The sequence below is a fragment of the Salvelinus fontinalis genome, chromosome 12 (genome assembly GCF_029448725.1).
Source record: "Salvelinus fontinalis isolate EN_2023a chromosome 12, ASM2944872v1, whole genome shotgun sequence".
NCBI lineage: Eukaryota > Metazoa > Chordata > Actinopteri > Salmoniformes > Salmonidae > Salvelinus > Salvelinus fontinalis.
In genome coordinates, this window is record NC_074676.1 from 15,655,556 (window position 1) to 15,672,448 (window position 16,893).

General features: G+C 42.1%; 2 protein-coding genes across 4 annotated transcripts in view; one reads left to right on the top strand and one right to left on the bottom strand.

Moving 5' to 3' along the window:
- Window positions 1-57: 57 nt before the first annotated feature.
- On the top strand, window positions 58-4,574 carry bhlhe41 (basic helix-loop-helix family, member e41). The gene is made up of 5 exons (XM_055939884.1): window positions 58-259; window positions 370-433; window positions 602-709; window positions 822-933; window positions 1,144-4,574. Exons 1-5 carry the CDS (start codon window positions 198-200, stop codon window positions 2,085-2,087), a joined length of 1,290 nt encoding a protein of 429 aa, XP_055795859.1. The 5' UTR covers window positions 58-197; the 3' UTR covers window positions 2,088-4,574.
- Window positions 4,575-8,517: 3,943 nt separating this feature from the next.
- Window positions 8,518-16,893, bottom strand: part of LOC129866876 (ras association domain-containing protein 8-like) — a 34,036-nt gene continuing 25,660 nt past the window's right edge. For all 3 annotated transcript variants that reach the window (XM_055939888.1, XM_055939887.1, XM_055939886.1), the window contains 2 exons: window positions 16,331-16,481; window positions 8,518-12,729 (listed from right to left, as the gene is read on the bottom strand). In XM_055939888.1, the coding sequence (XP_055795863.1) occupies window positions 12,608-12,729; window positions 16,331-16,481 (273 nt within the window). In that variant the 3' untranslated portion in view covers window positions 8,518-12,607. The remainder of the gene's footprint in view (window positions 12,730-16,330; window positions 16,482-16,893) is intronic.

Genomic DNA, 16,893 nt, shown 5'->3' on the forward strand with positions numbered 1-16,893 from the left:
CGACTCGAGGCGCGCGTGCGCTGTGCACTCTCGCACAAACTGCTCGCAAAGTGGCAGTTGAGGGAAATAGACAGCATTCTAAAGCGCAGCACTATCGAGAACAGTCGCGGTGCAACATCTTCCCAAACCTTCTCTGTCTGCTGGTTTTGTAATAACAAACATTGTAAAGACAAAGTGGAATAGCCTACCGACAAGTTATGGATGAAAGAATACCGCGTCTGCAAGACAGACAATTTACTGATCATGAAAATTTTTTAGGGTAATAATTTCATTTTTTGTACAGTATGGGCTCTGTCCATAAACTATTAGATGATCACCCTTGGTACCTTTATAACTATGTGACTATCCTGCCCTCTTTATTTATTTCAGGTTGGAATACTCCTCACTCTACATGTGTAAATCGAAAAGAGGACTGAAGCGCGAAGATGGCAAGGTATGCGCTCATTTAGTCTTGTTTGTATCTCAATACAATGTCTGAAAGCTAACAAGTCATTGTAGGATAACAACTGTCTTGACTATGTGGCACTTGATGTAGAATGAATCTAACACTGTCATTCGTTTCTGTGGTCCTAATCGAATATATCTATCTTATTATTCCTAGGACGCGTACAAGTTACCACACCGATTGATAGAGAAGAAGAGGAGAGACAGAATCAATGAATGTATCGGACAGCTGAAGGATTTGTTACCCGAACATCTCAAACTGACGGTAAGCTTTTGTAATTGTGTAGGATGATGTATAGCCGAATAGTGTGTGTTTTTAAATTACTGTTTTGTTAAATGGTTGTTGAGTAATTGGATATAATGTTTTTCCCTTTCAGACGCTTGGGCATTTGGAGAAAGCGGTTGTTCTCGAGTTAACTTTGAAGCATTTAAATTCTTTGACTGCAGTCACTGAGCAGCAACACCAGAAGATTATTGCTTTGCAGAATGGTAAATTGTTACATAACCTCCAATGACTTTAATTTTTGACTTTTAGGTTTCTCTACTTAGGCTACTTTGGGTTTAGAGTTGGGCTTGGATAGGCTATGCGTAAAAGTTATTGTAGCCTAAATCAAATTCGATAGGCTTATTGGTTGTGTTCTCACAGTTGATTACGATTAAATCATGTACTGTAAATTGTGTCGTTTCTAACTTTTTCAGGGGATCGATCGATGAAGACGTCCATTCACGCTGATTTGGATGCGTTCCACTCCGGGTTCCAAGCATGTGCCAAAGAGGTCCTGCAGTACCTCAACAAGTTCGAGAACTGGAATACGCGCGAGCAGCGGTGCGCGCACCTCATCAACCACTTGCACAAAGTATCTGCGCAATTTCAGCCCAGTGTGCCCCTGCTCCATTCCCAGCAACCTGCGGGAGACGTGCTGGAGCGGGATGGCCAGAAAGCGGAAAGCCACGCAGGACATGACCGCGTATCGGTCATACAGAGGAGCCACGGGGAGCTTAACGAGAATGACACAGACACAGACAGTGGATACGGGGGTGAGGCGGAAAAGACCGATGTGAATAAAGGATGTGACCGTAGCAAAGCAGTAAAGATAAAGCAGGAGTTTGGGGATGACCACGCAGCCAAAAAAACGAAGATGAACTGGGCTGGAAACGGTACGACGGGCGCAGACACGACCACCAGACCCGATCTGGCCTTTATGAACTCTTTGATGGGAATAACTGGTGTGGGACAGCAGACTCCATTTTGCATGCCTTTTTACTTCATCAATCCCTCTGCAGCAGCAACCTACATGCCGCTATTCGACAAAAGTAACCTAGAGAAGTTTGTGTACCCTGCTGCGGCAGCAGCTCTCTCATCCCCGTTTCCATGGTTATACCCCGGCCTTAACTCACACGCTTCGGCAACTGCAGCGGCTGCTGCTGCCGCAGGTGCATTCTCCAGCATGTCGACAGAGAAGAGCTCTGGATTCGGTTCCAACTCCAAGCACTCTCTCTCTGACGACAGTGACATGTCAAACGTGGAGCCGGGCTCACCTGAGGAGAGGGAGGACAACCCTGAAAATGATGATGATTATGATGATGATGATGATGATGATGATGATGATGATGGTATTAGGGAACGTCTCCCCAGACAATGAAAATGACTGTACATAATGAAGATAACATTAGATTTTATTTCTTGTGAAAACGGTCTAATTTACCTGTGTAGCCTATATCCTAATTGGATCTACATTCTGCATATTATTTTGTTTAGGATTTTCTGATAGCTGTCTGTTTTTACCTTATTTTCATATTTTCAATAATTTTAATTGATAGTAGGAGTTTCGAGACAAGTTTCACAGTTGAATTTCTCCTGTATTTTGGCCAGGCAGGGGAAAGTTGTGACAGTCTGTGCCTTTTGCACTTAATGCAAGAGTAATCTGAATGATAATCGACAATGATTGACACTAACAACATGCACACGTCTGTTATTACTACAGTCCTAGGGTATATTGAGCTGGAGTTAGTTTTTCCATTGACACAACCTTTAAAACTGGCAATATCAGTGCCAAAGCATCAAGATAAACAATCTGCTTCTATGCACAGTATTATCCTCAGATCCCCAATCAGATACTTGTCACATTGGATGTATGGAGTTGCAAATGACCTCCACCAAGGTTAGAATCAACATTGCTGACTCTGACTACAGTATGACTAATGGTGATAGGTGTGTTTTGATCCATTTCCTTGTACATATGCACTAAATTGACCCCCCCCCCCCCCCCCCCCCATACACACACAAATGACTAACTAACTGGATAAATGACTACGTATTATGTAACTCCCTATCCATGCCAACACATTTTGACTTGTCTATTTAGTCTTCTGGAATTTTCAATCACCTCCTCAAATAAGTTTTTCTGACTGCGAGTGCTGATATTTGGCATATTAAAAAGAAGCACTTCATTGGAAGATGACAATTGACAATTATGTCCCTGATTGGTTGGCATCTCTGCACACATAATGAGACACCGCGCGACCTGACGGCTACCTCCAGCAAAATGATACTAGGTATGATAGCACCTTATAGAACTTTGATATTGAATGTAACTACCTGTGTATTTCTTAGCTCTGGAAGTTTGTATGTATAGGATTAATGTCTAGTTCTTTACTATTTGAGAGATAAAGTGCACTTGTTTCTGCCTTTGGAAAATCCCCCCAACACTCACTTTCCAACTATTCTAGTCTATCACTGTCTATTTTTAGAAAATCACTAAACTAGAGGGCAGACATTTTACTCCAGACTGTACAGACTGTGAATGTGTTTGAAGAACCAGATACTAGGCTACTACAGATATTGAAGCTTTTTAGTGATTTTGTGCAGACCTTATAAGCCACCTTATAAGCCATAGCTCGTTTTGGGTAATAAGTCTTATTGTACTTATAAAGCTACATGATACAACTGATACTCAGCCTCAGAATGGAGAAGTAGCTGTAGTATCACATTCTAACACAAACACATACAGGATAGGTGTATGTAGATGGAGAGGTAACTTTGGTCGGGGACCGATAGTTCTGATAAATGTCCTTTTAAAATGTACAATCCTTGTTTTTTTCTAAGAGATTCATTCATGCAAATGTGGTGTTTATTGTGTGTTTTGAGTTCCTTGTGTGAGTAACTACATTTAATTTGCATACCCAGTATTGCTTATTTTTAGCTTATGTTCATCAGCTCTTGCCTCAAATCCGCTATGTTTTAAACCAGGGCTCTCCAACCCTATTCCTGGAGAGCTACTCTCTTGTAGGTTTTCACTCCAACCCCAGTTTTAATTGACCTGATTTAGCCTATCAACCCGCTCATTATTAGAATCAGGTCCACTAGATTAGGGTTGGAGCAAAAACCTACAGGATGGTAGCTCTCCAGGAACAGGGTTGGAGTGACTACCTACGGGATGGTAGCTCTCCAGGAACAGGGTTGGAGTGACTACCTACGGGATGGTAGCTCTCCAGGAACAGGGTTGGAGTGACTACCTACGGGATGGTAGCTCTCCAGGAACAGGGTTGGAGTGACTACCTACGGGATGGTAGCTCTCCAGGAACAGGGTTGGAGTGACTACCTACGGGATGGTAGCTCTCCAGGAACAGGGTTGGAGTGACTACCTACGGGATGGTAGCTCTCCAGGAACAGGGTTGGAGTGACTACCTACGGGATGGTAGCTCTCCAGGAACAGGGTTGGAGTGACTACCTACGGGATGGTAGCTCTCCAGGAACAGGGTTGGAGTGAAAACCTACGGGATGGTAGCTCTCCAGGAACAGGGTTGGAGTGACTACCTACGGGATGGTAGCTCTCCAGGAACAGGGTAGGAGTGAAAACCTACGGGATGGTAGCTCTCCAGGAACAGGGTTGGAGTGACTACCTACGGGATGGTAGCTCTCCAGGAACAGGGTTGGAGAGTTTAAACGGTCATCAAAAGTGACAAGTGTGTGTAAATAATTTTGTGAATATACTATGGAATATATGTCTGATGTCAATGTCCAAAAATATTTAACCGAGCAACTGTTGCACATTTCGTTAATGCTTTACACATATGGTGTTCTAAATTATTGCTGACAAGTTGCAAAATAAATATCAGACCAAAAACTACTTGGATGTCTTATTGTTATTTATTTGTTTACCACAAAATGGATAGTTTGCTTCATAGACACCCTATATATACAAAAGTCTGTGGACACCCCTTCAAATTAGTGGATTCAGCTATTTCAGCCACACCCGTTGCTGACGTGTATAAAATGAAGCGCACAACCATGCAATCTCCATAGACAAACGTTGACAGTATAATGGCCTTACTGAAGAGCTCAGTGACTTACAACGTGGCACCTCATAGGATGCCACCTTTCCAACAAGTCAGTTGGTCAAATTTCTGCCCTGCTAGAGCTGCCCCGGTCAACTGTAAGTGCTGTTATTGTAAAGTGGAAACATCTAGGCGCAGCAACGGATCAGCCGCGAAGTGGTAGACCACACAAGCTCACAGAACGGGACCAACGAGTACTGAAGCGCGTAGCGCGTAAAAATCTTTTGTCCTCAGTTGCAACAGTCACAGAGTTCCAAACTGCATCAGGAAGCAATGTCAGCACATGAACTGTTCGTCTGGAAATGGGTTTCGATGGCCAAGCAGCCGCATAAAAGCCTAAGATCACCATAAGCAATGCCAAGCGTCAACTGGTGTGGTGTAAAGCTCACCACCATTGGAATCTAGAGCAGTAGAAACGCATTCTCTAGAGTGATGAATCACGCTTCACCATCTGGAAGTCTGATCGACAAATCTGTGTTTGGTGGATGCCAGGAGTTTGGTGGCGGAAGAATAATGGTCTGGGGCTGTTTTTCATGGTTCGGGCTAGTCCCCTTAGTTACAGTGAAGGGATATCTTCACACTAAAGCATACAGTGACATTCCAGACAATTCTGTGCTTCCAAATCTGTAGCAACAATTTGGGGAAGGCCCTTTCCTTTTTCAGCATGACAATGCATCCGTGCACAAAGCGAGGTCCATACAGAAATGGTTTGACGAGAACGGTGTGGAAGAACTTGACTGGCCTGCACAGAGCCCTGACCTCAACTCCATCGAACACCTTTGGGATGAATCAGAACGCCAACTGCGAGCCAAGCCTAATCGCCCAACATCAGTGCCGACTTCACTAATGCTCTTGTGGCTGAATGAAAGTCCCAGCAGAAATGTTCCAACATCTAGTGGAAAGGCTTCCCAGAAGAGTGGAGGCTGGTATAATAAATCCATATTAATGCCCATGGTTTTGGAATGAGATGTTCGACGAGCAGGTGTCCACATACTTTTGGTCATGTAGTGTAGCTATAACATATGCTTTCATTGATAGAAGACACGATAGAGATGATCACAAACATTACAATGATTTACTTAACATTGACACATTCACTTATAGTGTATTAAAGTAGTCAAAAGTTGAGTATTTGGTGCCATATTCCTAGCATTCAATGACTACATCAAGCTTTTGACTTTACAAACTTGTTGGATTCATTTGCAGTTTGTTTTGGTTCTGTTTAAAATTATGTTTTGCCTAACTGAATGGGGGAATAATATATTCTGTAATTTTTTGAGTCACTTTTTATTTGAAATAAGAATAGAAGATGTTTCTGAAAACTTCTACATCCATTATCACAGTAGCATCCACATTTAATTGGATCTCCAACCACAAGTGGTGTGAACACCAAGTCATAGTGTACACCCTGATACTGTTAAGTCCTCAGGTCGATGTGTATTGTTACTAGCTCTCTAATCAGCTGACATCCAGCCAGCTGTGGAATGTATAGTAAACTAAGGCTTAGAGCTAGTGTCATCCCACTGGGCACAGATGTCAATTCAACGTCTATTCCATCATTGAAATGACGTGGAAACAACGTTGATTTAACCAGTGTATGCCCAGTGGGATGTGATAAGAGAATGATGAAGTGTGTTTACACTTACACACACTGACTCTGCGCTGGCTGGTGCAAAACAATAAAGGTTTTTCACTACTTTTGTGCTGTTTTGGCAAGGTCAACTCCAGTGAAAAGGACATAGGGCTTATGTTCCTAATAACACTTTTGAGTAGGCCTAATGACAAAGACCACCCCCAGTACCTTAGGTCTATGTTGTCACAAATATTTGAATACCTTGATTTCTTATTAGGTTGTTATTTCTGAACACAGCCATCACTGCAAATGTCACCAATTGTCACTATTGTACATTTTGGTATCGACCTTGGAAAATGGTGCAGACGGATAGGGCTGCCGTGCTTCAAGGTCTTAGGAAACTGTGCAGTATTACATTTTTTCCCCTACATTAAAATCACATGCATTTCGCTACACCTGCAATAACATTGCTAAACACGTGTATGTGACAAATAAAATTCGACTTGATCTCTAGTTTTTAACATGTCATTTGTGTTTCTTCGTTTGGATTGTTAGGTAATATTTCAAAAACTATTCTCTGACTTGTAAGACTACTTGATAAGTCAAAGTTGTGTCAGCTATTTGAATCAGAGAGCAATAAGCTGATTTCCAGTCACTTCTTGCTTCTGTTTTAGTCAAGGTCAGTGAAGCACAGACACAGCCTTGGGGGGTTCCCTGCATCAGTAATGCTTTGCATAGTAATGGGTAAGTAGTCTCGTAGTTAAATATTACAAACTGCAACATTTCCACCCTCACTGGCGAAGCACAATACTTTCTATCTGACTAAATCTTTACACAGTTGTCACCAGAATTCAGGACACTGGTGAAAGTATCTTATAGGCTAAAAGATAAGGAGGGTAAACAACTAGTATCTATATCAAGTCAACTTATTCTAACCCTTACGAAAAATGATTGCAGAGTGCAGTATAACTGCAGTATGCTGCAAATACTGTGTTTAAAATACTGCAGTAATTTTGCAGTGTAACTGCAATTAGAGTGCTGTATAACTGCAGTTATTCTGCAATTACTGTGTCCAAAATACCACAGTCGACTGTAGTTACTACACTTTTACTGCGGTTTCAAAACTGCAATATTTTTCTCTAAGGGAATCAAATCACTGCAAAATTACTTATTTTGGACACAGTATTTGCAGCATCCTGCAGAATAAGTTGACTTGATATAGATACTAGTTGTTTACCCTCCCTATCTTTTAGCCTATTAGATACTTTCACCAGTGTCCTGAATTCTGGTGACAACTGTGTAAAGATTTAGTCAGATAGAAAGTATTGTGCTTCGCCAGTGAGGGTGGAAATATTGCAGTTTGGAATATTTAACTACGAGCTCTGTATCTCAGTGCCAGTAGTGTCACTACAGACCCTGGTTCGATTCCAAGCTGTATCACAAACGGGCATGATTGGGAGTCCCATATGGCGGCGCAAAATTGGCCCAGCGTCATCCAGGTTAGGGTTTGGCCGGTGTAGGCCGTCATTGTAAATAAGAATTGGTTCTTAACTGACTTTGCCTACAATAAAGGTTAAATACAATTTTAAAAAATGTAAGTCAACCCCACCGAGTTCTATAATACAATTCAAGGTAAAACCCTTCATAAACCAGGCATGAGTTTAAAATGAGAAATGTGTCTGACTTAACCTTGTTGCCTGAAGTGTTTTCATGACCGCTAACAGTTTAGAAATAATCCACTTGGTTATTATTATGCAATGATTTCCCACGGTCACCGAGAACCACCAGAGCCATCCAGTTTAGTCTATGACTTTGTGATTATTGGACGGACAGCGCCATCTAGTGGTGATACCGACAACACGTTTTCCATCTCCATCATCAAGTAACTCCCACTTCTTTCACCATAGGGCTTTTCACACTACTGAGCCGAACCGAGACAAGCCAAACCAAGTTGTACAGAGCTGGCCTAGTTACACATCCACCTTAGTTGCTCACACTGTACTGGAAAGGACAATGTGAAAAGAAAATATCTGAACCAGCAGTTTGGTCCGGGTCGGCATGGTAGTGTTAAAAGGGCACATGTTTCTCCGGTGTACTCTTCCTATGTCCTGTGCCTCTTTCAATTAACATTTTATAGAATATCAGACTCATGGACAACTTCATAAAAGCTGACAAAAAGTTTGTCACATTGTTTTATTATAATAATGCAATCCATGTCATATCAGCAGCCAGTAGCCATACATCTCTGAACAATTTGCTGTGAACTAAGGCAGAAAAATAAAACATGTATGTACAGTGGATTTCTTAACATGGGAGAGCACAGGACACAAAATGTTAAACACCGACCAAAACAACCTATGGAAACATACAAGTGGTTTCTTATCTACCCATTTCTCCAATAAACATCTTACTCGCACAATGAACAGAGCTAGCCTGGTCCCAGATCTGTCTGTGCTGTATTGCCAACTCCTATGGTCACTGGCGTAACAATGACTATAGGAATTGGCAAGACTACAAACACATCTGAGACCAGGCTAGAACAGAGCAGGGTCATTGTTGGAATAATCCCCGGTAAAGCTTGACATTAGTCGTATACAGTATATACAGAAATAAGTATGAGTATAAGGCACTTGTTAAGAACTTATTAAAAGCTGAGTAGCAGAGAACCATTAGTTTATCAAAACCAATAAGATGTGTTCGGTACAATGAGGGCAACTGTTGCATACATACATCACATTAAAATGTGTCCATTTGATCAACTCGTTTTATCAGGTTTAAGTCAGTGCTATAGTGTTACATTAGCCTGGTTCCAGATTAGTTTGTGCTGCTTTGGCAACTCCTCTGGTCATTGTCACACCAAGGAATTGGCAAGACATGAAAAACAGATATTGGTCATTATCCACAAAGCTTCTCAGAGTATGGGTGCTGGTCTAGGATCAGGTCCCCTCTGTCCATATAATCATATTCATTTTGCTATAAAAGATAAAAACCGATCTTAGATCAGCACTTGTACTCTAAGACACTTTATGAATACAGGCCCTGGGACAAGTCTAGTTTTGTATATCTGTCAATTCAGCCAAACCCTCTTAGGATCTAACAAAAGTGGTTTTAGTGTTACTTAGGGCTCAATTGAATCCGTAGCGCTGAAGATCTGTGCTGTAGCATGATTGAAATGTAAAGGTCATTTCCCATTGAGCCGACATATGCTGCGTTTACCATGAAGGCGAATGCAGGAACATTGCTTATAAATTGCTATCGCCCCGTAGCACAGGTCTTCAGCCCTATCGATGAAATCGAGCCCTTAGGTTTGAATAAGTATTCAGATATGGCTACTTGGAAAAACAAACACATGCAATAAGACCTCTAATCTTTGGACCCAGTTCTTTACAGATTAATAAGATTAAACATTTTGGCAAAGTAATACATATTTTCAACACAAGATAAAGGAGAAAACTAACACTGTCGGTTCATTTGATACTGTTACATTAACAATACTGCATAACTGTACATACACAGTTCTCCTTCTTCCTCAGCAATTGGAAATACATGTGGTGACCGAACTTCATACTATCTACAGTATTCTAATATTTCAATAAGTGATTATATCAGTTGACATTTCACATATCGTAACAATGTGACATATCAGCACTTTTGGACAGTTTATAGGCTACCATCTACCCTTTCTTCAGTAACAAAGCCTTGAACCAATGGTTGTATAACCGTGCATAGTGTATAATGACAATCGGAACAGAGCAGAAACAGTCTGCCTGTTGGTTGATGTGAGCCGAGGGTCAAAGTTTGTTATGATACAGATGCATATAAATGCTTCAGAAACAGACATCCTTTAAAAGTCACTTCGCCCAATAGGGCCACTGTATAGACATCTCATCCACGACTCAACGCAGTCCATACATCAATCAATACACTGGATAAAATACAATTATTTACCACAGAATCACTAAACTCTTCAAATTTACAGTATCAGTCAAAAGTTTGTACACACCTACTCATTCAAGGGTTTTTCCTTATTTTTACTATTTTCTACATTGTAGAATAATAGTGAAGACATCAATATTATGAAATAACACATGGAATCATGCAGTAACCAAAAAAGTGTAAAACAAATCAAAATACATTTTATATTTGAGATTCTTCAAAGTAGCCACCCTTTGCCTTGATGACAGCTTTGCACACTCTTGGCATTCTCTCAACCAGCTGCATGAGGTAGTCACCTGGAATGCATTTCACATAACAGGTGTGCCTTGTTAAAAGCTAATTTGTGGAATTTCTTTCCTTCTGAATGCGTTTGAGCCAATCAGTTGTATTGTGACAAGGTAGGGGTTGTATACAGAAGATAGCCATATTTGGTAAAAGACCAAGTCCATATTATGGCAAGAACAGCTCAAATAAGCAAAGAGAAATTGCAGTCCATTGTTACTTTAAGACATGAAGGTCAGTCAATCCAGAAAATTTCAAGAACTTTGAAAGTTTCTTCAAGTGTAGTTGCAAAAACCACCAAGCGCCATGATGAAACTGTCTCTCATGAGGACCGCCACAGGAAAGGAAGACCCAGAGTTACCTCTGCTGCAGAGGACAAGTTCATTAGAGTTACCAGCCTCAGAAATTGCAGCCGAAATAAATGCTTCACCGAGTTCAAGTAACAGACACATCTCAACATCAACTGTTCATAGGAGACTGCGTGAATCAGGCCTTCATGGCAGAAACCACTACTAAAGGACACCAATAAGAAGAATAGACTTGCTTGGACCAAGAAACACGAGCAATGGACATTAGACCGGTGGAAATCTGTCCTTTGGTCTAATTTGAGGTTTTTGGTCCCAACCGCCGTGTCTTTGTGAGACGCAGAGTAGGTGAATGGATGATCTCTGCATGTGTGGTTCCCACTGTAAAGCATGGAGGAGGTGTGATGGTGTGGGGGTGCTTTGCTGGTGACACTGTCAGTGATTTATTTAGAATTCAAGGCACACTTAACCAGCATGGCTACCACAGCATTCGGCAGCGATATGTCATCCAATCTGGTGTGCACTTAGCGAGACTATCATTTGTTTTTCAACAGGACAATGACCCAACACACCTCCAGGCTGTGTAAGGGCTATATTACAAAGAAGGATAGTGATGGAGTGCTGCATCAGATGATCTGGCCACCACAATCACCTGACATCAACCCATTTGAGATGGTTTGGGATGAGCTGGACCGCAGAGTGAAGGAAAAGCAGCCAAAAACTGGTCGGCATATGTGGGAACTCCTCCAAGACTGCTGGAAAAGCATTCCAGGTGAAGCTGGTTGAGAGAATGCCAAGAGTGTGCAAAGCTGTCATCAAGGCAAAGCGTGGCAACTTTGAAGAATCTCGAACATAAAATGTATTTTGAATTGTTTAACACTTTTTTGGTTACTACATGATTCCATATGTTATTTCATAGCTTCACTATTATTTTACAATGTAGAAAATAGTAAAAAATAAAGAAAAACCCTTGAATGAGTAGGTGTGTCCAAACTTTGGACTGGTATGGTTTAGTTCACAGATTTCAACAGCAAGTTTTTCAGTTTGGAGCGATATTTTCCAAAATGCAAACATTCATAAAAAATAGTATCGAACCTCTTTACTGTATGTTGTTATAATGGATAAAATATTAACGTTTCAAAACTTCTTGATTTATTAAAATGAAAATAAAGTAATTGCATACACTTTCAAGGGATGAAAACTACGATGATGCTGATGATGATAATGACGCATCACTTTTAGTTCCAAGGTTTAAATAGATAGAAAACCATTTGGGTTATGACACACGGTGCTCATGTCTGTTGCTATATTGTCTATTTCAACTATCTCTGTCTGTCCATTCAAGCGCCCTGCAGTCAGATATGTTACCAATAGTTTTTCCTTCATCATTGGAGCTATCATCGTCACATGTTGGCCCATGACGGAGACTTGGAGTGCTTGTACACAATGGCCTATAACAATATGATCTCTTTAAGTGTTCCTGTTCTCCATGATATGTAGGTAACAGAACAGAGCATGGACCGGAGATCCATCACAGGGATCCTTTAGCACTGGTCCTAGATCTGTATTTAGCCAACTTATTTGACTAGGAGTGACTGGGTGTTGAGGAGTTGGCTAAAGCACACAGATCTGGGATCAGGTCTTAGTGGAACCAGGCTACCTTTAGGATGGTATTCAGGTGTCCAGCTAGCACGGGAACAAAGTCACCCCAAGTGTGCCCTCTTTTCTCTTACACGTAGATCCCTTCTGGGTTTAGGCCAGATGTCAGTGGACTGTGCAGGACCCGAAGGTGACCAGGCATCGGGTGAAAGGAGACGGGACGCTTCAGGGAACCAGACATAGGAACCAAGTCTGAGAGAAAGGGAGAGAGAGAGAGAGAGAGAGTGAGCATAGCCTTGCTATTGAGAGAGGCTGCCAGGCAGACCTGGCTCTCATGAGAAGACAGGCAATGCGCCCACTGCCCACAAAATGAGGTGGAAACTGAGCTGCACTTCCTAACCTCCTGCTAAATGTACGACGATATAAGATACACATATTTCCCTCAGATTACAGGGACCCCAAAAAGATTTGAAAACAAATATTGATAAGCTTCTGATTCTGTTAGGTGGAACACATTAACAATTTTGTAATTTAGCAGATGCTCTTATCCAGAGCGACCTACAGGAGCAAATAGGGTTAAGTGCCTTCCTAAAGGGCACATAGACAGATGTTTCACCTAGTCAGTTTATGGCTTTGAACAAGCAACCTTTCAGTTATTGGCCTAACGCTCATAACCTGTAGGCTAACTGCTGCACCATAAATATACATAAATACAGCAGTTTGCAATCATCGCAGCAAAAATTGTGACCTGTTGCAATAAGAAAAGGACAACCAATGGAGCAGAAACACAAGTAAATGAAACCTATATTTCTCTTATTATTTTTTCCCCTGCCATTTGTACTTCTGCTATTTGCACATTGTAACAACACTGTACATACAGTAGTTAATAATAATATAAAATGTCAAACGTCTTTCTCTTTTGAAACTTGTGTGTGTTTAATGTCAACTATTAATTTGTTATTGTTTATTTCACTTACTTTGGCAATGTAAACATATGTTTTCCATGCCAATAAAGCCAATTTGAATTGAATTGAGAGAGAGAGAGAGGAAGAAAGAGATAGAGAAGGGAAAGAGAGAAGGGGGAGGGAGAGAGGGAGGGAGACCATGCAGTGTGTGCATTTGTTCCACCCCCTCAAGTGACACTTATGGTTTCCATGCCAATGGCTGCCTAGATACGGCTGCCGGCATGCCCAGCATCACACACTCCGCCAGCTCAGCTCTCCCTCTCTCACTCCATCATATTTTTTTTTTACATTTAAAATGTAAGTGTTTTAGTAGACGCTCTTATCCAGAGCGACTTACAGTAGTGAGTGCATACATTTATCATATTTGTTCGTACTTGTCCCCCGTGGGATCATATCCCTCCATCACTCTCTCCCTCCATCATCATATCCCTTCATCACTCTCTCCCTTCATCCTCCCTCCATCCCATGCTCAGCAGTTTCTGTGGTGATGGACTCAGTGGACTGTAGTCTTGCCTACCAAGAGGCTGGCCTGGCAGAGAGAACAGTTAGACAGAGAGCTAAGAACACTGTGAACACTGAGGCTTGTCAAAAGGCTACGGGAGCATACACAAACAAACTATTCTAGTCACCAGGTGCTCTTGGAGAACCTTTGAATTCCTTAGAAGTTCAGTCTCTTTATATCAATCTTGAATTTTAAACGGATTTCGGAGGTGTAGGATAGTGCCCAAACGTTCCATGTTAGAGACTGTAAAAATATTAGTTTTATGCACTAAACCAGACCTTGTTAAAATATCCTCTATATCAACTTACGCACCAGTACACCTTTAAATCCCACCTCACCCACCAAGTTTTTCCAGCTCACTTTTCCAAATGTTTTTTTTATAACTGTGCAATGACCATGTGCTTACCATTACCTCATGTAAATGGTTTGCTCTTGAGATAGAGGGATAGACAGAGAGATACAGAGAGAGAGAGAGAGACAGAAAGAGACAGAAAGAGAGAGGGAAAGAGAGAGAGGATGAGTTACTACAATTGCTTAAGAAAAGGACACCCTCAAATCCACTTTTCAGATTTGAATGCGTGTTCCTCTATGCGTTACTAGATCTGACCACACAGTGTCAGCGTTGAGCCGTGCAGGACGCCAGCCATAACAGTTAACTTAATGGCCAAACAGAGGGCTCTTGCTTATTGAACACACATGTCCTGCTAGGTTATTAGAAGGACATGAACATTAAACTCATTACTTGACATAATGGAAAACCATTAGCATGAAGTCTAATATAAATACAAGCGCAAACCATTTACATGAGGTAATGGTAAGCACATGGTCATTGCACAGTTATAAAAAAACATTTGGAAAAGTGATCTGGAAAAACTTGGTGGGTGAGGTGGGATTTAAAGGTGTACTGTTGCGTAAGTTGATATAGAGGATATTTTAACAAGGTCTGGTTTAGTGCATAAAACTAATATTCTTACAGTCTCTAACATGGAACGTTTGGGCACTATCCTACACCTCCGAAATCCGTTTAAAATTCAAGATTGATATAAAGAGACTGAACTTCTAAGGAATTCAAAGGTTCTCCAAGAGCACCTGGTGACTAGAATAGTTTGTTTGTGTATGCTCCCGTAGCCTTTTGACAAGCCTCAGTGTTCACAGTGTTCTTAGCTCTCTGTCTAACTGTTCTCTCTGCCAGGCCAGCCTCTTGGTAGGCAAGACTACAGTCCACTGAGTCCATCACCACAGAAACTGCTGAGCATGGGATGGAGGGAGGATGAAGGGAGAGAGTGATTGAGGGATATGATGATGGAGGGAGAGAGAGAGGGAGAGCTAAGCTGGCGGAGTGTGTGATGCTAGGCAAGCCGGCAGCCGTATCTAGGCAGCCGTTGGCATGGAAACCATAAGTGCCACTTGAGGGGGCGTAACAAATGCACACACTGCATGGTCCCCCCCCCCTCTCCGTAGCTGAGTCATCCTATCTCAGCAGGCACACAGTGAAAGAGAACTGCCGTAGAAAAGCCTAAGTGGGACTGATTGAGTGACCTGACAAACAGAGCAGTGGAAGAGCAGAATGGTGTTTTTCATGAAAAGAAGATGGCGTGATGGCAACGTGATAACATTTGAAGGTTTAAAGTATTTTTTGCACAAATCTGTGCTCTTTTGCTGCATGAAAATGTCGCCCGACAAGTCACACGGCACGTGAATGCACCTCCTGCACAGTGCTTAGAGATGCAGCCAGTGTCATGAAGTTGTCAATCATGCCTCTTTATTCAGTGTGGACAAGTTTGTTAGGCATTATGTTTAATTAATCAGAAATAAATCACATAATACAGTATGTGATTTTGCCCTTTCAATGAATAAGCAATACTCAGCAATATGATGTGACCACGAGCAGTAGTCAGAACAAAGATTATCGCAGAAGCCTCCCAAGTGATGCAGCGGTCTAAGGCACTGCATCGCAGTGTTGCAGCGCCACTACAGCCTTGGGTTCGATCCCAGGCTGTGTCATAACCAGCTGTGACCGGGAGTCCCATAGGGCGGCGCACAATTGGCCGAGTGTTGTCTGGGTTAGGGGAGGGTTTGGTCAGTAGGGCTTTACTTGGCTCATTGTGCTCTAGCAACTCCTTGTGGCAGGCCGCATGCATGTAGGCTGACTCAGTTGAACAGTGTTTCCTCTGACACATTAGTGCAGCTGGCTTCCAGGTTAAGCGAGCGGGTGTTAAGAAGCTTGGCGGGTCATGTTTTGGAGGACGCATGACTCGACCTTCGCCTTTCCCAAGCCCTTTGCAGCGATGAGACATGATCATAATTACGATATTGGGGAGAAAAAGGGGGTAACAGGATGCACCCACAGAGGATCTATGAATCTAGCTAATTTGACAGAAATGACCTGTGCCCTGTCCGGTGTGGGTAGTCCCCTCCTCTTCCTCACTGGGCTCGGCTGGCAGCACGGTAACCTTGGTGCCAGTCTGCTGGATAAACTGCTGCAGGTTGACCTGTCTCAGCTCCTTGGTCAGCTGCTCCAGCTCATGATGCATGTCCTGGAGGGGAGATACAGAATGATCAACGATATAAATCTATCTTTTTGCCATCTGTATTTACTCTACTGTATAATCTGACTGCAGCTATACTGACTGGTCATCTGTTCCTGGGGCCTCATTTACCAACCATGCAAAAACTCTCCCTAAATCCTGCCGGACGTGGAGATTCTAGGATTGGCACGCAACATATACGCATGTTTTCATTGATAAATCAGAGACGTATTAATTTATGCGCTCGTGAAGGAGCGTTACAACCCTGCCTAGAAATCGTCCTCCATTCACCTTTCATAGTAACAAAAATGTCCTAATTTGCTGTAAGATTTGGAGATCCTGTGTGGCTCAGTTGGTAGAGCATGGTGCTTGCAATGCCAGGGTTGTGGGTTTGATTCCCACGGGGGACCAGTATGGAAGT